Source organism: Delphinapterus leucas, unplaced genomic scaffold, assembly GCF_059928025.1.
Source record: "Delphinapterus leucas isolate spDelLeu-1000000601 "Yukka" unplaced genomic scaffold, BTC_Dleu_Yukka2 spDelLeu_asBTCV2_sq57, whole genome shotgun sequence".
Lineage (NCBI taxonomy): Eukaryota > Metazoa > Chordata > Mammalia > Artiodactyla > Monodontidae > Delphinapterus > Delphinapterus leucas.
The window spans coordinates 2,415,785-2,440,845 of NW_028322266.1; the positions used below are offsets into that span (position 1 = coordinate 2,415,785).

A 25,061-nucleotide genomic window follows, 5' to 3' on the forward strand; every position below is an offset into this window, starting at 1 on the left:
TTTCAATTAATTAAAATTAAATAAAATTAAAAATTCACTTCCTCAGACTTGCTAGCCTCATTTCAGGTGCTCAGTATTTACACATGGCTACTCATTACCATATTGAACAGTGCAGATGGAGGGCATTTCCATCTTCTCAGAAAGTTATGGTTCAAAGGGCTAATATGGACAAAGAGGGAGAAATAAAAAGACAGCAGGGACATAATTAGAGGCTAAAATTAAGTGATAATAGAGAGAGAATGGGTTACAGTTAGAGGCAGACGTGGGAGAGAGAATACAAAAAGATGATACAAAGAATTCCTTTTATAACTTAAAAAAAAATTAAGACAGGGTAGAATATAGGAATAATAGGTGCAGAAAAAGTATAGAAGCCCACAATCACCTGAGTGGTTTATGATTTTTAAAAAATCCATAACTATCAACTCAGCATACATGATATTCAGACTTTAAGAAACTAACCACCAAAAAGACCAAAATAGGGTCACTGAATTTATAGTCTAAGCACCAAGATCATTTAAGGGTTTTTGTTTGACTTTTTAAAGCACATACAATTAACATTTCAGATTTGCTCGTCCTTCCTCTCTTCATTTGTATATGAAATAGAATAGCTGCCTTACTAGGTCAGGAAGTAAGTGGGTACCTGTAAAGAAAAAAACAATAGATTGTGAAAAAATCATAGCAAAGATAAACATTTTAAAATGTATATGTAAATTTTTACAATTTGAAGTCCTAATACTCAATTTTTTCTTTATTCTGAAAAATTGAATATGAATTTTATACAGAATATAGGTTATTAATTTTTAAATGAAAAAATTTTCAAAGATTAAGAAATTTAATGCAGAAATGAATGATAATGACCTGAATTTTATATAGGAAAAATGCACAATTTGGAAGAAAAATTCCATTAAAATCCAACTAGAGAATTTATCAAATAGGAGAGTTTGAGCAAAGAACTTAAAAGGAATATCTTCACTTTTCAGAAAATATTTAGATTTAATAACAATTTTTAAAAATTTACATTTACAATTTACATATTCATATTTAGAAACATTAAATAGAAAAAATATAGAAACAGGCTTTTAAATTGCATGTGGTCAATATTTAGTGATAATATTGACTGATAATCCAAATGGAAAAATTTACCTATATGTTCTCTTTTTATCTTGTGTTTTGAGAGAGTAGTTTACATTTACTCTACTGAAATAATCTAGAAAATAATCTTACTGAAATTTTCAAATTTTAAAGTCTCTGGAGAGAGGATAAAAAGAAAGAAAAACAGGATGATAATTGTCAGGTCCTTTACTTGGCAATAATAAACCATCCTTCTATGCATATAATTAGATCAGTTTTTGTGAATGCCATATCTTACACTTTCCTCCACTGTTTTGTATTTTCCACTACACAGGCCATTCACAGTCTCTACACTTTTTTGTCCAAAGAGATTTGATGCTTTTATATTCATCATTATGGAATTTCTCGAAAGAAGACATATAGATGGCCAAAAAGTACATGAAAAGATGATCAACATCACTAATTATCAGAGAAATGTAAAATCAATGGCCATCACCAAAAAGTCTACAAACAATAAATGCTGAAGAGGGTGTGGAGAAAAGGGAATCCTCCTACATTGTTGGTGGGAATGTAAGTTGGTACAACTACTATGGAGAACAGTATGGAAGTTCCTTAAAAAACTAAAAATAGAACTAATGTGTGAGCCAGCAATCCCACTCTTGGGCATATATCTGGAGAAAACCATAATTCGAAAAGATACATGCACCTCAGTGTTCGTTGCAGCACTATTTACACTAGTCAAGACAGGGAAGCAACTTAAATGTCCATTGACAGAGGAATGGATAAAGAAGATGTGGTACATGTATGCAATGGAATATTGCTCAGCTATAAAAAGGAACAAAATAATGCCATTTGCAGCAACATGGATGGACCTAGAGATTATCATACTAAGTGAAGTATGTCAGACAAAGACGAATATCATGTGATATCACTTATGTAAGGAATCTAATTTTTAAAAAATGACACAAAATAACTTATTTACAAAGCAGAAACAGACTTACAGATATTGAAAACAGACTTATGTTTACCAAAGAGGAAAAATGGGGGGGGGGATAAATCAGGAGCTTGGGATTATCATACACACACTACTAAATATAAAATAGATAACTAACAAGGACCTCCTGTATAGCACAAGGAACTCTACTCAATATTTTGTGATAACCTATATGAGAGAAGAATTTGAAAAAGAATGAACATACGTATAACTGAATCAATCTGCTGTATACCTGAAACCAACACAACACTGTAAATTAACTATACTCCAATAAAATTTTTAAAAATTACTACTAAAAAAAATGAAGTCTCTGGGGAACTTCTAATTCTAAATCTGAAAAGGTTTTCAATCCTTATATAAATCAACTGACCTTTTTGCAAAATTTTTTGCTCCTCAGTTCTTATGTATTTGGAAACTTTATACCCATCTTGTAGTTTTTTTGTTTTGTTTTTTTTGTTTTTTGTTTTGCAGTACGCAGGCCTCTCACTGTTGTGGCCTCTCCCATTGCGGACACAGGCTCCGGACACGCAGGCTCAGCGGCCATGGCTCACGGGCGCAGCCGCTCCGCGGCATGTGGGATCTTCCCGGACCGGGGCACAAACCCCTGTCCCCAGCATTCGTAGGCAGACTCTCAACCACTGTGCCACCAGGGAAGCCCCATCATGTAGTTTTGAGACAGCTCTGGCTGCCTCCTCTCACTCTTCAAGAGTTCCTCTCCATGCTCCTTAAAGGCTAGGGTTCCCTAGCTTTCCCTTCGCTAGCCACTAACTGGCTGTTTCACTCTACTTGCCCTCCTCCCCTGATGCTATTATTCACTCTAGATGTTGATTACATCTCCAAGTATACTTCATGCTTAGAATAATTCTCTAGATTCTGACATGTATCTCAACTGCTTTCTAGATTTCTCTATTTACATCAGCGATTTTAGTGGTCACCACATTTTCATCCTACGTACCTGCTTTTCTTGTTCTTTCCTACCAATCCCAATTCCTCTCCTTCCTTTCCCTCTAGTTCTCTAACTGGGATCAATGCCCCTTCTTTGTGTGCCCGTACACATGGAATGGCCTACTTTGGGACTGCAGATAATTCCACTTCTGACATTCAGCATATTGTATTGTGTCATCATCTTAAACGCCTATGATACCCAGGGAGCACCATGAAGTAGAGAATGCTTTATTATATATATATGTATTTTTAAAATTTCCAACCATTATGCAGTTCTTGGCATGAAAAGTTATCCAAAAAGATTTCATGAATGAATGAATGAAATCAGGATATGAAAATAAAACTAGATTTAATAAATACTTAACTACATGTTAGGCAATACTTCACACATTTAGTTGTTTAATATTATGACACTTTCCATAACCTTTTGAGGCAAGTATTATTATCTCTACATTAGTGGTGGTAGTAGGGAATAAGCCATTACGATATTAAGTAAAAGGCCTAAAATTATATGGTTGAGAAATGGTAAGTCTTTCAACACACCAACGGGAATCAACCAGATAACTTTAAAAAGAAAGAAAACACAAGGTATCACAGAAAGTACACAAACTCTAAGTAAATTCGGACACATAATTTGGCTCGTAGTTTGTAGCACCCTATTGCTATAGAACGTAAAATGACAAAGCATAGAAAAATTAAAGCATTTTTTAAAATGTATTTTTATAAATAAATTAGCAAACGTTCATATATATACAAGTGATATTAAAGGTAGTAAAAACTGAACTTATCTATTCAGAGATGATATAATAAATTATTTCCTTTGCTAAGTACATATATTTTTTAAATAATAGATGATTTTTGTGATGAGTTGAATCACACAAGTATACTGAGGTTTTTAGGAGACAACTCTACAATATTTCAATGAATCACTTAGCTCCCTTCTCAGAGGTAAATTCAGTTCTGACAAAAACTATAAGATCGACCAGGATGATTTCTGATTCCTGCACTTCAAATAGGTTTGATCATGCAGAAGAAGATTTTTTTAAACTAAATTTATGATTGAATTGAAATAGTCAAAGACTAGGTGTTTATACAGAGTGGAAACAAAATACAGAAAGAAAAAGTAGATAAGGACAGCAGAGTAGCCCTATTTAATGTGGGATTAAAAAAAGTGGTAAGTAAAAGCACAAATGACTCTACTTAACAAAGTCTAATTAAACTGTATGGAGAAAGACTTATGTTGCACCATCTTGACAAGCTTGGTTCACAGGTTTAGACTTCTAAAAAAATTAAATGAACTGACATTTGCATCATTTTGAAATTAGTAAATATTGTCTATTTCAGCCTCAGATGCCAGGAAACTCAACTAATTTGAAATAGGATTTAGTCTTTCAGGATCATATGAAGCTGTTTAAGACCTTTGGAACAATTATAATCTCCATGGCAACAAAATATTTTGCTAGTTTTTTGTTTAATGCTGCTTTCACTGTATCTAGATCATGCCCAGTACATAGCAGGTGTTCAATAAAATTTGATAATGTGTTCATCCTATCATTTATTATTCAACCATAGTTTATTGAGTAAGAATTCTTACCTAGGGATGTGCTTGGGTTGCAAAGTGTAAATAAGGTCAAGGAGCTTAGTGTGATGAAGCCAAAAACAGGAAATACAGCACATCTTGTTGCAACCTAGAGGAAACTGCTGAGTTTTATAGGAGTATCAAGGAATTCCTTTTCAATCTGCTTATAAGACAAGTTGGGGAGAAGCAGATTTGGGAGCTGGACATGGAAATGTGGATGAGTGTGAAGGTAGAGGAGCAGGGACCAGACTGCCTAGGTTTTGATCCTAACCTTGTCCTTACTAGCTGGATGACCTTGGGCAAATTATTTGCTTTCCTCCCAATGACTCCTCATCTCTAGAGGATGGATACCAATCAATAATACCTTTCTAATTTATTTTGCTCTTTTTTTTTTAGAATTAAATGATCTAATGTATGTAAAAGACAGAGAAATATTCTGACACATAGTAAGCACTCAGTAAAACATTGCCATTGCTACTTTTCCATAACATTATTCTCATGATAGAAACCAGTATATATTATATTGGCATCATGTTTTATATATTGTTTGCTGAGGATGCACATTATATTAGGGTTAAGTACTGAGATGATGGACTATTTCTCTTTGATTAAATAAGATCATACTCTGGAAGGAAGGAATCCTGGGGGAAATAATCGAAACATAAGAATACACAAAAAGTCTCCCATACATTCAAACTGTAGCCTACTAAAAGCAAATTAAATGACAATATCAATAGATGCAATTAGAAGTATAGACTTTAAAAACTGGATCTATATTTTATCCAAATATGTTTCAAAAAAAGCAGTTGGCCTCATTTTATTCTTAAGACAGAGAGGCAGGAGTAGATGTTTCAGAAAAGCCCAAATGAACTTTTTGGCCAACCCAATAGAAATGACAACAACCTCTGCAATCCCGTTTTCTTTCTTTCACCAGGGCAAGCTATTAAAACCTCACTAGTCTCTAGTTTCTTTATGTTTAAAATGTGGCTAGTAACACTTAGTTTATCTCAGAGCATTGAGTAAGAATCAAATGAGATAAAAGACATATTTTAAATACACTTGAAAAATGATAAATTAAGGCACACAAAGGCACAGATACAATGAAAAGTGTTAAACAGTTTTTCAAGGTTTCATAGATAAATACATTTTATAGGCAATAAATAAAGGATACAATTGACTAATTCATCTATACAGAAATTTTGCTGCTTGAAAAAAAAAAAGCTTTTCTACTGCCTTCAAGCTGGTTACAAACCCAAATAGCCACACCTCTCTTGCAATTGCTGCTGTATGGCAGCCACACTTTTCTTCAAAAATGGATTTTGTACCTATCCTTTATTAGTAGCTCTTTTATTTTATGTCCCTGTGTGGTGACACTTTAAGAAACAAGACAGGATGTGAGTGAGAGGGGCCAATAATGTAACATTGCATTCTGGGAGGTTGATCCACCTGAGAAATACTGAATGTAGAGATAAATGCAGTCAAAACTTTAGTATTGTAAGAATGATGACGATTTTAGATTGTCAAGTAGATCAGCTGGTAGTTATGGAGAGTGCAATTAAGTAAGGGTGGGCAATACTAGTGTCACATTTCAATAGAATCCAATAAATGGACACTAATGGACTTAAGAAAACAAACTTGAAATTTTGAGACCCATCTCTCATCTTGGATATGAGTAAATCAGAAGGTACTAAACCAGACATATTTTGAAGAAAATTTTCAGAAAGCTATGATAGTTTTGCTTTTATTTTGCTATTGTGCTTCCCTTCCCCTTGTTTATGATCAACTATTTAAAATGCACTTTAATTAAACAAAAAACCAAAAAAATAAGATTGGTTTCAACCTGCTTCACTTTTCATTAACTTTCCCTGGAACAATATACTGGCAGCCTGGACATTGCTCCTCAACATTTCACTTCCCTGAAAACGAATGGTCCCTTTCAATTCACATAATCTCATCACTTTTTAAAGTTGGGATAGTTAAAAATATAAAGTGGTAGAATAATTGTTTCTATTCCCTTTATACAGCTATCTTCTTTGTATATTAGTTCTCTGTTAATTTATCTTTGTCTGCTTTAAATTCATTTTATCAACCCATTCATCTACTTGGCACATTAATTTAAAAATTTCAAACTTGTCTACCCTGACATTCAATTCCTTGTCAAGTACACCTTTTTCCCCTTAATCCCCATATCTGACTGGGATCATTTTTCCTTCACTCTACAGAATTGTGTTGTAGTATAGGAATGCTGATGAAATATTACTTTTATTTTTGTTTGTTTTAAAGTATTATAAAATATCTTAATTTTTGAAGATTACTACTTGTAGAATTTTATATTTATTGCACTGCTTTAATGATATAATTCCACTGTCTTCTGAATTCCACTGATTTTGCTGAGAAGTCAGATGTCAGTTTTACTGGTTCTTAATTTAAAATACTGTCTTTAAAAAATTGTTTTCTTGAATATTTTCCCTGTTTTTCCCAAATATTTTACTATGATGTTTATAGATGTCATTTTATTTTCATTTATACTACTTGGTGTTCACAATGCTTTATGAATCTGTGTTTTGGTATCTTTCTTCAGTTTTAGAAAATTCATGGTGAATATATCTTCAGATATTACTTCTACTCCATTTTCTTCTCTCCTTTTCCCCTATAAATCAAATTGTATGCAGGCTAAACTTTTTCACCGCTTTGCACTTGTCTATAATGCTCCTTTCTGTGCTGCCTTATTCTTTCCTCTCTGTGTTTCATTTTGAATATTTTCCACTAGATAGCCTTAACTTCAGACTGGATTTGAAATAGGAAGGCCAGAAAACTTGAAGACAGGTTGAAAATAACTAGTCAAAGTGGAACAGAAAGAGAAAAAAGAGTGAGAAACAAAGAAGAATAGAGCATGGCTGATATGTGTTACATCAGCAAATGAAAAACTTGTATGTAACTAGTATCCAAGAAGGAGAGGAAAGATAGGATAAACCAGAAGAACTTTTTGAAGAAATAAAGAGTTGGGGATTTCCAGATTGATGAAAGATATTATTGTATATGTGCAAGAAATTCAGCAAAACTCCAAGCAAATAATATACAAAGGAAACCACACCCAGCATGTTATAAATTAATTATTTAAAACCAAAAAAGGATAAATCTTAAGGGACAAGGCTAAAAATACTCATTACATATAGTAGAACAACAAAATGAGTGACTAATGATGTCAACATCCCATCAGGGAAAACATAAATAAATAAAAAATAAAACATAAATAAATAGAAAATAAATACTAATTTTTAGCTACAATTTTATATTCAGTAAAAATATTGCTTAAATTTTAATGGATTTTAAAGGACATTTCCAGGCAAAGCCTGAAAGTATTTGCATCTAGTAAATGCACTATAATAAATGGTTAAACTAAATTCTTCAAGTGGAATGGAAAACAGATAAAAAGCCAGATTTATATATGTGATGAAGACCCAGAAAAAGAATATCTCTAGGGAAATAACAGAACATCATTGTTTTAGTATTTGTATTTTTATATTTTTTAAATTGTTAAAAACCTAGTGACTCTTTAGAGTAAAATGTTAGAGGGTTTATAATACAGAAGGAAGTAAAATATAAGATGTCCACAAATATTTGAAGGGAAGTAAATATATTTTACTGTGATATGGTTTGATGTTTTGTAAAATGATTATGAAATATCATATTATTATGTATTAATATCTCTAGCATAGCAAACTCAAAAATATATAGATAATAAGTCAATAAAGGGTACACTCACCACAAATAGGCAGAGGACAAAAACCAAAGAAATAAAAACAAAAACACTAATTTGAAGAGATACATGTACCCCAATGTTCATAGCAGCATTATTTACAATTGCCAAGATATGGTAGCAGCCTAAGTGTCCATCAATAGATGAATGGATAAAGAAGATATGGTATATATATACACACAATGGAATACTACTGAGCCATAAAAATGATCAGAATTTTGTCATTTGCAGCAACATGGATGGACTTGGAGAGCATTATGCTAAGTAAAACAAGTGAGACAGAGAGACAAATATGGTATGAGATGACTTATATGTGGAATCTAAAAGATACAACAAACTGGTGAATATTAAAAAAATAAGCAGACTCAGAGATAAAGAGAATAAACTAGTGGTTACCAGTGGGAGAGGTGAAGGGTAATGTAGGGGTAGGGGAGTGGGAGGTACAAACTATTGGATGTAAGATAGGATGAAAGAGGTATTGTACAACACGGGGAATATAGCCAATATTTTGTAATAACTGTAAATGGAAAGTAACTTTTAAAAATTGTATAAAAAATTAAATTTTTTTTTAAAAAAAAGGTATTGCCAGGAAAATAAGAGACAAGATTGTTAATGAAGAAGAATAAAATATTTAACCAGGAAACTTGTATAAAATTGTTCAAGAGGATGAACAAAAAAAAAATCAAAAACAAAAACAAATGGGATAAATTAAAACCAAATACCAAGACAGGAATCTTAACCCAGACAAATCCATTATTAATTTTATATGTTTGAATTAAGATTCTTCATGAAAAGGCAAGGATTTTCAGACCAGATGATGAAGTAAAACCACATTATATGTTGCTTATAAGAAACACATTAAAAAAAAAAGACATAGTGGCTGAAACTAAAATGTTGAAAATTACATACTATGAAAACACTAAGCTAAAGTAGGCTGTAGTGGCTATAATAATACCTGACAAGGTAGATTTCAAGTCAAATGTATTACCAGAGTTAAAAAGGGTATTTTATAATTAAAGGAGGATCAATTATTCAAGAAGATCTAACAATCCTAAGTGTTTACCCACTAACAGAGCTATAAGATACTTGAAGAAAAATTGACAAAGCTAAAAATAGTAGACAAATCCATAATAAATGTTAAATATTTCAATAATACTCTCTTAGTAATTGATAGAGAAAGTGTAGACAAATGAGTAAAGATACAGATATTTGATCAGTACTATCAACCAACTTAAGTTCTGTGGATCTAATTGACCTAACTGACATCTAAAGGACAAATACAACTTACCACTGAAGCTTAAATATTCCTCTCAAGTGTACATAGTACATTAACTAAGGTAATTAATAAGATGGACCATAAAAACAACTCTAAATTAGTATAATTTAAGCAGAGTCTATTTTCTGACCCATGTTTATTCCAAGTACTCTTTATTCTTTTGTGTAGATCCCTATTTCCATTTGGTTGTTACTTTCTTTTTGTCTGAAGAACAACATTTAACATTTTTCAGTATGGATCTCCTGGAGATAATTATCTCATATTTCATGTTATAAAATATTTATTTTGTTTCCATTTTAAATGATATTTAACTAGGTATAGAATTCTACACTGGGGAGCATAGAGGAAAATGGAGCAGTAGTGGAAAAATGGAGCATAGAGAAAAATGGACCCTCAAACCTAAATGCAGGGAGAGAAGAAAAGGAAGGATAGAAAGAGCTTCAGCCTGTGATGCAGCTCTGACAAAGTATTGGCCAGGATGATCAGAGCCTCAGGACAAAGATGTCCCATTTAAGGAATCACATATTAGGCAGGAATATGTATCATAGCTCAAGTACCTGAACCATGTTCAGTCATTGGCTGGGAGTAGTCTGGGAAGAGTGTGGTTTGATAAAATGTTCTGGAAGATCCTTAAGTTATGGCAATTGGAGGCTCTCAAGTAACTTTACTCTTTCCAACACAGATTCTCTCTTGAAGAGAGTTCTGAGTGGAGCACTCCCCTGGCTGCCACAGAGACATCCTTATCCTGATATAGAGCATCTTTGATAAGGCTACAACAAATATCTTCCTTACGATGGAAGATCGAATACTTTCCCCTTGAGCTCAGGAACAAGACTGTCTGCTTTCTATTCAGCATTGTATCAGAAGTGTGTGTATATATATATATATATATATATATATATACACACACACACATATATATATTTATGCCATATATATGTATTATATATTAATATAAAGGTATATTACATCTGACTTTTGAAGGATGCAGTATTCTCTCATATCTTTAAGGATAATAGTAGTATTTCTTCCCCATAAATAAACTGATTCTCTCAAGTTGCTTTGGTTTGTTTTCATATTATTTTCTTTCCTGGTGATCTTGATCAAGCATCTTATGTATAAGATAGGGATACTAAAAAGCAAGGTCAACTAACAGGTGTGTGGCAATACTTGGCCTCTCTATCCTTACTGTAGACTGATCTTGCTGGCACTTATTGTAGATATCCCTGGTGATAATATTTTTTATTTAGTTATTTTTTCATTTGCTTGGACTTCCCATATATTGTAGAGAAGATAATGTCCGTCTCCTGCCTTAAGTGTGAATACCTTTGTCCCAGTTAGAATACCAAATAGCAGAAAAAGCCCTTGGGTGTTCCTTAATCCTCATGTGATCGTCTCCCAAGCTTCAACTTTTCCTCCAAGAAAGAAAATTTATATTTTACACTCTAGAGTATAATTCTGAGTCTTCTCTTAAGTAGGGAAGTTACAATCTCCTGCCTGCTTGGAATGGGGGAGGATACTTGGGTATAATTTCTTCTCAATTAGACTTTCAACCGGTCCACCTGCTGTAAAGGTCACCTTCCTTTACCTTTCAGAGTTTACTGTCACCAATTAGTATGGCTTCTGGAAGCTCTATGGGGATGGGTTTACTTCATTCTTAAATTTCCCCACTGCTAAATTAAGGTTCTGTCTTCCCAAGCTTACTGCATGTAAGCAGAAGGCACTGCTATCTCTTTAATCCTTTTAGACATTTAGGCTATATGTATGTATACATGTGTGTGCAGTTTTTCTGTCATCCCATGATCTCATGCTCTTGGGTTTTACTTTGAGGTTTTAAATCCAATAGCTTGAGTTCTCCTGGTGCTTGTGACTGATGACTTTCACTTACTATGAACTTTGTAATTTCTGATTTTGAGCTTGTGAGCTCATCTTAATCTGGCCTCTTTTGATTTTCTCCTTTATAAATCCTACATGGACCAATGTGTCCCTCCAGAGCAATTTTGCATTTGATTTCTAGACTCCCTAGGATTTTCATGACACCAGGATCATTGTTTAATTGCTACTATCTCAGCTTAGGATATCCCCATATTATGAGCATAGTGTAAATTCATGTTCAAACACATCAAAGTTGCAGGGCTACTCTTTTGATTTCTTGTGAGAATTGTTGCCCCACACAGAGTTATGACAAAGGCAAGCTTAATTTTCTCTGGTGGCAGATTTAGTTAGTTCCCTTACCACTAATACTAAAGGCCTTTGACAGAATCTACTCTATAGGAATTTTGTACGCCTGAAAGCACAGTACTCAAACCATCACTATTTCAATAATTTCACAGGACTGTTGCTGTATTATCTTATTTACCTCTGTCTAGTGCTCAGTGCATTCTTCACTTCTGGCATTTAGAATGCCCCCCCCTTTTTTTTTGCAAACTATTGCATAAATTTTTAAATCATTTTATCTATAATCTAGTTTTTCAGAATAAAAATAAATAATTGCAATTCTATTACTGAAGTCCAACACACAATTTAAGTAATGTTATAAAGAAACCATAATTTATATTTCTTAATAGTGATATGTGTTCATCAAGATAAAGAACTTACTAAATAGGACTGGGGTGTATTTCCTTTTTCAGTACCCTTTATGAAAATCTCTAAGCTTTTAGTGCTACTATATTTGTTCACAACTCAATCAATCCTTTAGACCTATATTTACATTGGTTATTGGTTTGCTGCACTAGGCAAAGATTTTCTCAGTCCTCAAAATAAACTGTTTTTTTCTATCTTCTCATCTACCAGGTGGAAATATTCTAATGTGTCTTAAGTTATATCTTTTTGCTTGACATTGTGCTCCCAGCTTATCCTTTAGCGGATTCTCTGTAATAAACCGAGAAACAATTTCTAGCTTTACCTACTTTCATGCACCTCCTTAGGAATTCAGCATTAGAGGTCTGGTTGATTTGTGAGGCTGTCTTTTTCAGTTGATGGTGAGGATGGCTCATAGTGACACTTTGAAGCTACTCAAGAAGCTGAATGTGACATCCATGGCAAGTCTGTGTTCACAGCAGGAGAGATCTTGTGCTCAGCTCTGCTCTACTGACCCTTCACTCAATTTATCCTTTCATGCTATAAGCCATGATTCAGAAATAGATACTGGCTTTCTCTGTTTTTCAAGTATCTACCACTTGCCAAATAATATACACAAGACAAGTTTGCCCAGGAAGAAACTTGTATAATTTAATGACTGATTCATAACAGAAGTCACTATATTGTTAAGGGTTTTCTTCCAGGTGTATATTATAAAACACATCAGTTCATCAATTATGTTCAAGAAAGTGTGTGGGTATATATCTCCTTAGGAAATTACATATATATATATATATATATATATATATATAGCATGTGTGTGCATGTCGACTTACTCCATGAATTCATATAGTTTCATGGGTTAAATATCATCAATATTCTGACATTTAAGAATTTATATTTCAAGCCTTATTCCCTGTCCACTCATACAATCCAACTGTCTAGTCAATATTTATATCCAACTGTCCAATCAGTATGTGATAGAAAGCTCAAATTTTCTACTTTCAAAACTTACTGGCTTTATATCTCATTTTTTGTTCTATACCACTCTTCTCCATTTCAGGTGGTCCCATCATTTCTGTTGCTCAGGTGAAAAATACTGAAGTTTTCCTTGACTCTTGTTTATCATAGTTCCATATCCAATCAGTCATTAACTCCTGTTTACATTTCGTCAACATATGTCTAAAATCTAAAACTTCTCAATACCCCCACTATCAGCACAAGGTATTCAATTGTCTCTCACATGAATTATTGTAATAGCTTCCTGAGTGTTCTTAGTTTTACTTTTTCATGCTTCCTTCCTACTGCATATTATCAATACTTGAACCAGAGTAAATTTTTAATAAGTCAGATTATATTGCTGCTCTGCTAAAAAGTCTATGGCTCCCTATGTCTCTAGTATAAAATAATAGCTAAGAACAATCTTATTATGTTGGCAGCATTATCACAATTTTACAAATGGAGTAACTAAAGCACAAAAAGATCATTTTCTTGACCCATACTCTGGCTAATAATGGTAGTATATGATTTGAGGCCAGGAAGTCTTTTTGCAGAGTCTACGCTTCCAACCATGATAATATATTATCTCTCAGTAGCAGGTACCTAAGAAGCCCTAAATGTTTGCACCCATTCTCTCCCTACTTCCCACTGACTTCTCTTACTTCATTCTCCTTTTAGTTTCCCATTTGTTCAAACTGAACTTGATATTCCCCAAAGATTCCAGGCATAATTCTGCATCAGGCCCTCCTCCTGCATTGGCTCTTCCCTCCTACTAGAGCTTTCCTGTACCAGAAATTCATTTGGATCACACTCTTATTACATAACTTCACTCAAATGTTGCCTTCTCACTCAGATCTATCTTGCCTTTATTGAAAATTTCAACATCCCCCTCCCCTGGCCTTACACCACTATAGATCCACACAAAACCTATCACCATAGGTTTTGTCCATAAGCCTATCACCCTCTAATTAGTTGCACTTAGTTTATTTTGGTGTCATGTAGAAAAAAACAGAGAGGAAAATAAAATTACTAATTTAGGAAATAATAAAAGTTAAATTTTATGTATCTTAATCACTCTTTAATTTATGGGTAGCCTTTTCCTCGAGTTTACTGTGAAATATTTACTAAGAATTCTAAATTGTGATAAGTGAAAACACTTGAATTTGTACTGCAAAGCTAAGGATAGACTGAGGTAGAAAGTTCCAATTTTTTAAGGCTGACTTTAGCAACAAAATAAACTAAATATAATGAACATTAACAATTGACATTTTTATTACCATTATCAGGCTCACTGTTATTTCTCCTCCAAACAGTTTTTTACCATATATAATTCCTTTCATAAAAGATGAAAGCATTTTGAAAATAGGCTATTAACAAATATTTATTGAGCACTTCCTAAATCTTAATATGTTAAATAAGATCTCAGTCATCACAAATGTTTGAGGTTTTTTATCCCATATTTTTATAAATAAGTAATTCAATTTACAGAGTTTAAATGTCTCACTGAAGTTTATCCAGTTGGTGACTTATCCAGAATATAAATTCAATATTTTCTTCCACTAGAGAATGAGCTCATTGCCCACTCTCATTACTGAGAAATGAAAACCCATGTGTACATATCAGTTAACCTAAGAATATTTATTACTGTGGCTAGTGTCATTTCACAATGTCCATTTTCCTAAATGTTTTAAAATATTAGCCTAAGTCTAATATAATTATTACCTTTTCTATTGATTTAATTGCTTCCCAGGAAGTCAAATGTGTTTTTATGTACACTGACATAATTTATAAAGAAGAGATCAAATGCAGGGCAGTCTGTGCTGGCAGTCACACACACAATTACAGAAATGTAATTAATTCCTGCTCATTTTTATACACTTCTTATGCTCTGAAATTCTTTTGAGGTTGGCTTTTCCCCAGGTATATAGTTTATGGTCTCTGATATTCAAGGATGTTCTTTGTCAAACTATATCGTCTCAAGTAAGTTTACTTATGTGGATTGAAGTTTGTAAAGCAGAATGACTTTCAGCTTCCACATCATTTCTTGAATGCTACCATAAATTAGTTTGTAATAGAGTTAAATATTTCTTGAACGGACTAATATCTAGACATTCATTTTTAGCATAAAAGAGACTCTCCATCCTTCCCTTGTATATTCTCTACTGATAGTTTGCATTTGAATTTACTTTATAACATCTGCATAAATAAGATTTTTTAAATAAAATTTGAAGAAAACATAGAGAATTGAGATTTAAGATTAACATGTTTCAACTACTTTTTAAAGTAGTTGAATAAGAAAGAAGCTGTAATATCTTCTTAAAAAATAATATTGAGAAACAGGCTAAAACATGTTGGATAACATTACAGGGAATGATATTCAGAACCAAATCAATATAAGACAGTTGTAATGCCTCAAAAATATGTTTTTGTTAATTTTTTAAAAAATTGTGAAAAAAGAAATAGTAAAACTCGAATATTAAATTAGCCATACAACTGGCTAACTTCAACTGACCTGTAATTTGCTTTTTTGTAACATGGAAATAATAATGCCTGCCTGTCCTTCCTCATAAAAATTTTACAACATCAAAGCTGTTGACAAATATGAAAATATAAACTACTATGGAGAAATCAAACCTCCTTAATCTACCTGTGCTGCCCTTTTTGATTTGGCCTACCCCTATATTACCATCCTCACCTCCAAACACATTCTATTCAACAAAGTAGGCTATTGTAATTTTATTATATTATGTACTGTTACCACAACCAGTTGGAAACTTTCACACCTTCTAGCCTGTAGTCCTATTTCCCCATTGAAGGTGTTTCTTCATCTGAATTTCTCTCTCTTCTACTCATTTCTGTAGTCTATTCTGTATCAGTCAGTGTACAGACAGGAGAACTAAAACATCTTCTGGATGTTTCAAGCACATAAACATTTAGTCACAAATTATTTTAGATGGCCTAAAATTGCAAAAAGGAAAAACGAAGATTTCATAGAAATGTGGAAGATGCTACCATGCTAGCTGGAGCCCACTAGTCTACCTTTTCATCTGGAGCCTCCCCTGTTGTGCTGCCAATGGTGTTGCAGCCCACAGTTTCCTGGAGGTACCCAAATCTGCTGATTCTTCTACTGCAGTCAGAGTGAGAAATGACACTTTCTCTTTTATATTCCCTTATTTCCTATCAGGGAATCCCAATAACAGCAACTGAGTAGAAAACAGCTGTTGAGGGAGTCTAGGCAGTGTGGTTTTTAGGTCCCCTGTGAAACTGTGGAGAGCTAAGGAGGATGGGAACAGAACTTGGAACCAATACACAATATCTGTCAGAGTGCCTGTACTAATTGTCTAGGGCTGTTGTTACAAAGTATTACAGACTGTATGGCCTTAAACAACAGAAATTTATTTTCTCACCATTCTGAAGACCAAAATTTCAAAACCAAAGTGTCGGCAGGGTTAGTTCTTTCTGAGAGCTGTGAGGGAAGTTTCTGTTCTAGAGCTTTCTCCTTGACCTGTAGATGGCTGTCTTCTTCCTATGTCTCTTCACATTATCTTCCCTCTGTGTGTGTATGTCCAACTTTTCCCTTCTATATTGGATTAGGGCCCATCCTAATGACCTCATTTTAATTTTATTAAGTCTATAAAGATCCTATCTCCAGATCAAGTCACATTCTGAGATACTGGAGTTTAGGACTTCAACATATGAATTTTAGGGAAACATAATTCAACCCATAAGAGTGTCCTAATATGGCAACTACATAAATGATTCATAGCCCATATGGGAATTTATTGAACTTTTCTATTTGTATGTTTTTTTCCCACTACTCTAGGAGGAATCTTGTTTTCTCTTTTAACTTTGTCTAGTAGCTAGCTGCTTGGCACATCAGAGTCTCAATATATGTCAGCTGGTCAATCGTTATAGATTAATGGAGCTAAACATTTAATGTTACATTAAAGGCTTCCAAAACTAGAAGTCAGTTTGCATTTCAAAATTATTCAACATTGCTTCCCTATGTTGACTCTCCCATTAATTTGCTCACTATCAATCTATTGATATTCTATACATCAGACACTGATTTTACAAGACACTGAAATGTTACACACTGAAGATAGAAATTCAGATAAATGTGTTACTCCTTTGGAAAGCTGATATTCAACAGGAAGACAGAACTAAATCAACAATATTCTCAAAGCTTAACAACTGCTCTTAGAAAAATCCCATGCTCTGGGAGTAAAGGTGCACTGATTAGAGAGCTGATCTTTCTACAGTACTCATTTCAACTCCCAAATATTGATCATGATGCTCATCCCACCACTAACACCCTCCACATTACTCTCTACCTATCTAATATATATCCATCAATACTTAAGTTATTTGTCCCTCTGTCTCTATAAACTAATACATGCTAAGTTCCCTACCACAGTGCCTGGAACTTTCTTTCTACATTTCTCTCCATCCCTCTCTCCTGTCTTCCATTCTGCTTCATCCTCTCTTCCTCTATTTCTTTCATTTATCACTTCATTTCAGCAAATTCATAACAATTACATCCAGCTTTGCTAAAACCTGACATACATGTTGATTAAAATTAATGTACTATCCAAAATAATGCCATCAAAACCACAAGCCTTTGGGGAAAATGGAATTTAGATTTATATCTGAATATTTATAATCAGAATTTTATAGTGTATTTTCTTTTATGCCTTGTATAGTAAGACTTGCATATATACATTTATTTTTAATGTCAGTAATTAACTCATTGAGTCCTTTTCTTGTATTATATTTTTTTATTTTTTAGGTACTTGGGCCTCTCACTGCTGCGGCCTCTCCCATTGCGGAGCACAGGCTCCAGATGCAAAGGCCCAGCGGCCACAGCCCACGGGCCCAGCCGCTCTGCGGCAGGCGGGACCCTCCTGGACCGGGGCACGAACCCGCATTCCCTGCATCAGCAGGCGGACTCTCAACCACTGCGCCACTAGGGAAGCCCTTCTTGCATTATTTAATCAATCTTTTTTAATACGAATACTAATTTTAAAATCAATCTTTTTTAATACGAATACTAATTTTAAAATTCTATAACTATATATGTCCATTACATTACATTAAATTGTATTGTTCTGAAATGCTCTTTTTGTACAGATTTGAGAAAACTCATTTCTGGTCACAATTCTTTCCTCCCAGAGTAAGCCACCTAGAATGCACTGTGCTCATATTAATTTGTCCATGTGCTATTATCTTTCCTATATGCATATTGGATAAATCTGAAAGCAAAGTATGAATAAATTGAGAAAAAGTAAATTATGTTTGTTAAGAGGATTGGCATTCATAACTGCTGTCATCACCATCACTGTTATATAGTTATCCAGACAGACAGAATCCACCTAAAATTTGTAAGGATGCAAGACACAGAGAAGATATCATAGATTCCAATACCTTTGTGAAACACTGAAAAGGGTAGCCAAATATCATAAAGCATTCCCTTTACTTTATGCCAATGGGGACAGAAATATTCTAATATACATGATTTACTTGTGGAAAAGTTCCAGACTACATATAAAAACAAATGATTAGGGCTTCCCTGGTGGCACAGTGGTTGAGAGTCTGCCTGCCAATGCAGGGGACACGGGTTCGTGCCCCGGTCTGGGAAGATCCCACATACTGTGGAGTGGCTAGGCCCATGAGCCATGGCCGCTGAGCCTGCGCGTCCGGAGCCTGTGCTCCGCAACAGGAGAGGCCACAACAGTGAGAGGCCTGCGTACCACAAAAAAACAAAAACAAAAACAAGACTACAAATAGAACTACCATACGACCCAGCAATCCCACTACTGTGCCTATACCCTGAGAAAACCATAATTCAAAAAGTCATGTACCACAATGTTCATCGCAGCTCTATTTACAATAGCCAGGTCATGGAAGCAACCTAAGTGTCCATCAACAGATGAATGGATAAAGAAGATGTGGCACACATATACAATGGAATATTACTCAGCCATAAAAAAACGAAATTGAGTTATTTGTAGCGAGGTGGATGGACCTAGAGTCTGTCATATAGAGTGAAGTAAGTCAGAAAGAGAAAAACAAATACCGTATGCTAACACATATATATAAAATGTCATGAAGAACCTAGAGGCAAGACGGGAATAAAGACGCAGACCTACTAGAGAATGGACTTGAGGACAGGGGGAGGGGGAAGGGTAAGCTGGGACAAAGTGAGAGAGTGGTAGCGTATATATGGACATATACACTACCAAATGTAAAATACATAGCTAGTGGGAAGCAGTCACATAGCACAGGGAGATCCGCTCGGTGCTTTGTGGCCAGCTAGAAGGGCGGGATAGGGAGGGTGGGAGGGAGGGAGACAGAAGAGGGAAGAGATATGGGGATATATGTATATGTATAACTGATTCACTTTGTTATAAAGCAGAAACTAACACACCATTGTAAAGCAATTATACTCCAATAAAAATGTTTAAAAAAAGGAAAAACAAAAAAGGAGTGCTTGTAATATCTAATTATGCTCTTTAAAGAAAGATGAGTCAATCTGCCACAAGTAGTATAGTTGCAAGGCTTAGCTTCTTAAAAACATTAATGTGAAATAACATAGTTCTTTCAAACTGAGCTTTTCTTACTTTTACCAGCATGCTACACAAAATGATTTCTTACTTTTACCAGCGTGTTAGACAAATTTAACAAATAAATGACATTTTAATGCAAAAAGAAGAAATGTATTGGTTTAAATTATCATATTTATAAAACCATCAGAACAAATAAATACACTCACTTAAAATTATTTGAGGGATTAAGTAAGAACCTTAAATATGTTATTAAGTAGGAAACCAGTATTTTAACAATAAAGAATGATGTAGTTTGCCTACTGTGTACTGTTCTGGGTTATTCTGACATTTCAACTATACATACATATATTTATGTATATATATATATATATGTTTCTGTTTGACTGCAGTGTAAAATCTATGAATTAACATGAAGATTTTTGAAAAGAATGATTACTTTTTAACCAATGTTATGCTTATTTTTTCTTGACTTTATTAAAATATAATACGTGATGGGAAATGATATAATTTCTCTTCACATGAAGATCACATAAAACAGTGATATTTCATTAAAAAAATTTTTTTCCACCAAGTTACTCACAGGTTTGTCATTAGTTACAATAAAAACCATAAAAAATTAATATGCCTCAGGTATTACTTATTTACTTAGGTGACATGCCAATTGCCAAAATTCTGTCATGCTAGCTTTTAGGAGAATTAATAACATTTATGTTGAGAATAATGACTGCATTGCACTTGTATTTATAAAATATAAAATACTGTGAAACCATACTTTTAATTCTCATTTTATTTGTCTACATTTAAGGTAATTTATCCAATTACATCATGATTAAGTAACAAGAACAAGACATACTTATGCCCTAAAAATAACTATAGTAAAAACAAACAAAAAAAGCTTGACAAGAGACAAACGAATGTTTCAGGCACTAGACACTAAAGTATGATTTTGATTACAGACACAAAGAAAACAAATGTTATCTTTGATATTAACTCAGGTTTTCTGCCTATTACATTGTGTTTTTTTTTTATTCTAAGATCAGGTATGGGAAACCAAGCAGAGTCCAAAGCCTTACTGAGATGAGGAGGTAGAGACTAGAAATCTGGAGAGGCTGAGATGGCTGAAACTTACAAAGTTAGGTTCTAGAAAAAGGGAACTACGAAGAAAAATAAATCCAGAAATAGGCTTAGTGTCCCAATTGATATTTGCTGAATATGAAATTATGCAAGTGTGGAGAATAATTCTAAAAGCCCAGGAAAAGAAAAAGTGAAAAATTGTAAACTTAAAACTATTTTCACTAATCACGCAGGGCAAGTAGCTGTTGGAGGTATTTACAGGCCAAATGAATAGTTTTTGGTGACCACCTGGGCCCTTTAGTGGAGACACCAGAAGACTCATGTCTTAGTAATAGGGCTGAACTATCCCTGGAGTAAATGTTACAGTTTATATTCTCTACAACAGCTAGTATCACATTGACTTGCAAATAATTTAACAGCCAGACAAAACAAACTACAGCACTCTTTAAGAAAGAAAACAAAATCCAGTCACTCAACAAGAAAATATCATGACCAGTATCCTACCAAAATATGACAAGAGGCAGAAAATTTCCCAAAAGTGTATCAGTAAATGTAAAGGCATAGCAAGATAACAAAATAGAAGTATTTTTTAAAAAGTACCAGAGCCTCTGTAATCCATGAGGAAATTTCCATTTGTCCAACATATGTGTGATTGCAGACCAAGCAACAGAGGACAGTGTGAGGATGAGAAGAAAAATTAAAGTAATAATAATCATTTTTTCCCAATGTGTGTGTGTACATATGCACACATATATAACATACATTTATACATTATACATATATATAAAACATTACATATATATTTCTTCCACTTTTATTCTTTGCCCTTTTTATTATTTTTTTCTGTATGCCTTTCGATGCACCAAAATTCTTAAAATTTTTTAATGGAATTCATTTATCTTTTTTTACAGCAAGAAATTTGAGTCCTTTTAAAGAAATACTTGTCCATCTGAACTTGAAGAGGCTATACTATTGCTTTCTAGAATCTTTGATACACCATTCACTGTTTCCATATGGAAATCGAATGTATCAGCACCATCCCTTTCACAATGTATTGTAGTGCAACCTTATGTGTACTGATCTCTGTATTTGGTGTCTTTGATCTAATTAGCTATTCCTGTGACAATAACCACACTATCTTAAATAGATATTAACAATTTTCAAAAAGCTACCCTAAGTCCTCAAATTTGTTCTTTCAAACATGTTTAGGTTATCATGGGATGCTCGCAATTTGATATGTAATTTGGATTGTGAATTTACACACATCTGCTAAGACTTTTACTGGGACTAAAGTAATTATTCATGTTTGAAGAAGATTAAAGTTGTTTCCATTTAAAAGCTTCAGCTTTATGAACTTCATATATTCCATTTACTTAGCTATTCCTAATGTCTTATTTAGGTTCCTGAGGTTCTTTTAGGTTCCTTAAGTTCTTGGAAACTAGAGTTGCCATGGCATAGTGTCCTATGTATCAATAAGTTTGATATGTTAATATTTTGCTTAGGATTTTTATATCATGTTCATGACAGAAATTGAGCTATTAACCAAAATGATCTACCTTTTTCAGGTTTGTCTTTTATTTTATTTGTTTAGTTTTAGCAAAGTTATTGGGTTTTCATAAAATTTGTTGGAAAATGCTTCATTTTCCATATTTCATTGTTTTGTGTTATTTGCTTATTAAATGTTTGACACAATTCACCCTTAAATCATTTAAATAATTTTGGTCTGGAATTATATATGTGTGTGGGTGTGCACACATGCACATGTGTGTGTTAAATTTATTATTTTGTTGGTTTTAAGTTCTCTTTTTTTCTGGATTTGTAATTTTATTTAATTTTTAAATTGATTTACTTACACACGTTTATTATTATTTTTTATCTTTTTAGTATCAGTAGAATCTGGAGGAATAAAACCTGCATTCCTGAGTTTGGTATTTTGACAATCCTTTTTAGTTTAATTTTTAATTCCTATTTCAAATTTATTGGTATTTTTAAAGAATTTCTAATGTTTTTGATTGTTTTTTCTATTAATTCTTCTTTTCAAATTCTTTAATTTTTAGTCATATAATTATTTTCGATTTTCTACTTCCCTGGGATTTGCTTATCATTTGCTTATATCATCCAAATTCATAAAATTATAATTAACATTTCAAATTTTACCTTTTTCTGAATATGTTTTTAATACTAAGCCTGTGGAAAAAATATAGGAACAGGTCTTAAAGGAGTTGTATCAGGATCTAAGGAATGTAGTGTTGGATCAGCTTGAAATGTGCTGATTTATGCAGAACAAGGAGAAATTCTGGTTTCCATGTGTTGACTCAAGTGCCTGGGAATGATTAGCGTTTTTCTTGGTTGGCTGATGTAATCATAAACCCAAAGGTGATTTAACAAAATATAGTTGAAACTCCTGAACTTCCTTGTTATTCTGTAGAAAAAGATGTCAAGAGAAAAAGAGGGAGTGAGAGAAATCAGAAATTTAAAGTGGATCTATCATACAAAACTTGTTTAATCATTCTCTACCCATTTTCTCTAGAAGGAAAAAAGAGTTCTTTATAAAGACTGTGATTGAGATTTCTCAGCATTTTCAAACAACATGGGGCTACTATCTGCAGGCAGAGAATGCCAGTGGAAGTGATGCCATGAAACTGAGCTCACTGAAATGAATGGAGATGACAGAATCTGTGGTGGCTGTGGCCAAATGGCATGGTTACCATAATGGGCAGCAGAGTCAAAGAATTAGAATCGTTTGGGTCACAGAGATTTTTGATGTGGCTGGTTGACCAAGATCCCAACAATGGAAACAGATGGGCAGCCTACAGAAGTTATATTTGTTTTGCATATGCAGGAAATATCCATATCTGTTAAACAGAATTGACTAGAGTCACTATATTGGTTACAATTATAGTACTTAATTCCAAGACTTGAGCCAGCTAACAGAGTCAAAGAACTTTAAATAAAGGTGAAGTTATATCCTCTTACAGAAGCATCCTGCTACTTAACCATGTGTTACCCTGTAATTTTCCCTTTAGTAGACCTTAAAAGAAAATCCAGCCATAGATAGCAACACAGATGAACCCTGAGGACATTATGCTAAGAGAAATTAGCCAGTCACAGAAGGAAAAGTACTGCATAATTCATTTATACGAGGTATCTAAAGTAATCAAAATAATAGAAACAGTGTAGAATGGTTGTTGTTAGGGGCTAAGGGAAGTAAAAATACAGAGTTGCTATTCAACACATATAAAATTCCTATGCAAGGTGAATGTTTTAGAGATCTGCTGTGCAACATTGTGCCTATAGTTAACAATACTGTATCATACACTTAAATTTTTTTTTTAATAGGATAGATTTCATACCCCATGTTCTTACCACAGTTACAAAAGAGGCACCTGAGGACAATTTACAAGGGTAATTGTACATTAGCGAAGGGGAAATAAACAGAGTTTATGAAATGCTGGCTTTAAACTGAAACTACTATCTGGAGACCAAAACTGTCATTGTATTCAACCAGTCAGAGAATAGCTTTACGAATATCTGGTAATCAATAGAGTTTCAACTGGGGTTCATTTTACAGTTGGCCCAGGTCTTCCTCAAACCTCTCTGTGGTTATTTCCCCAGTTCCAGAATGTATTGTTTCAACAGACATACTGAACAACTGGCAGCAATTTCTCATTGGTTTTTATGATCCATGGAATGATGATTTATACTGTAGGGAAGGCCAAATGCCTTTATCTACACAAGTAGTAAGCTAAAGGCAAATATAGAGGGACTCCAAAGAGTAATGCTGCCTTCAAGGACTTGAAAGATGCAAGAGTAGTGATTTCTACCACAGCCATATTCAATTTGACTATTATCCTATACACAAAATATGTGTCTTGAAAAATGATGGCTTTTCATTAACTTTAAAAAAAAACCTTCATTATCTAATGCTACATAATAAACCACCCCAAAACTCTGGTATAAAACAATTTTATTATTCTAACAGATGTGGATCTTCGAATTTTTTTGTTCAGTAGTCATTTTTAAGCATCTAAACATCTAAGAATGTTTATCATTGAGTATGTATTCAATATATATTTTGAATGGTTATAAATTATCTATCAATATTGAACTACTTTAAAATTTTTAAACTAGGCAAACATTTTCACACATCTCTGTTCTTAGACTCTTGGCAATATTTTTCTCCTTGAATGCTTGCATTTATTTAATAAAATATTAAG

The 25,061-nt window shown here is 33.5% G+C and overlaps 1 protein-coding gene across 1 annotated transcript in view; it reads right to left on the minus strand.

Annotated features, from left to right (window-relative positions):
• Positions 1 to 1,153: 1,153 nt before the first annotated feature.
• The window catches only part of LOC149743908 (uncharacterized), a 114,046-nt gene continuing 90,138 nt past the window's right edge, over positions 1,154 to 25,061 (minus strand). The window contains exon 4 of the mRNA XM_089906046.1: positions 1,154 to 23,266. Within this exon, the coding sequence (XP_089762172.1) occupies positions 23,119 to 23,266 (148 nt within the window). The 3' untranslated portion in view covers positions 1,154 to 23,118. The remainder of the gene's footprint in view (positions 23,267 to 25,061) is intronic.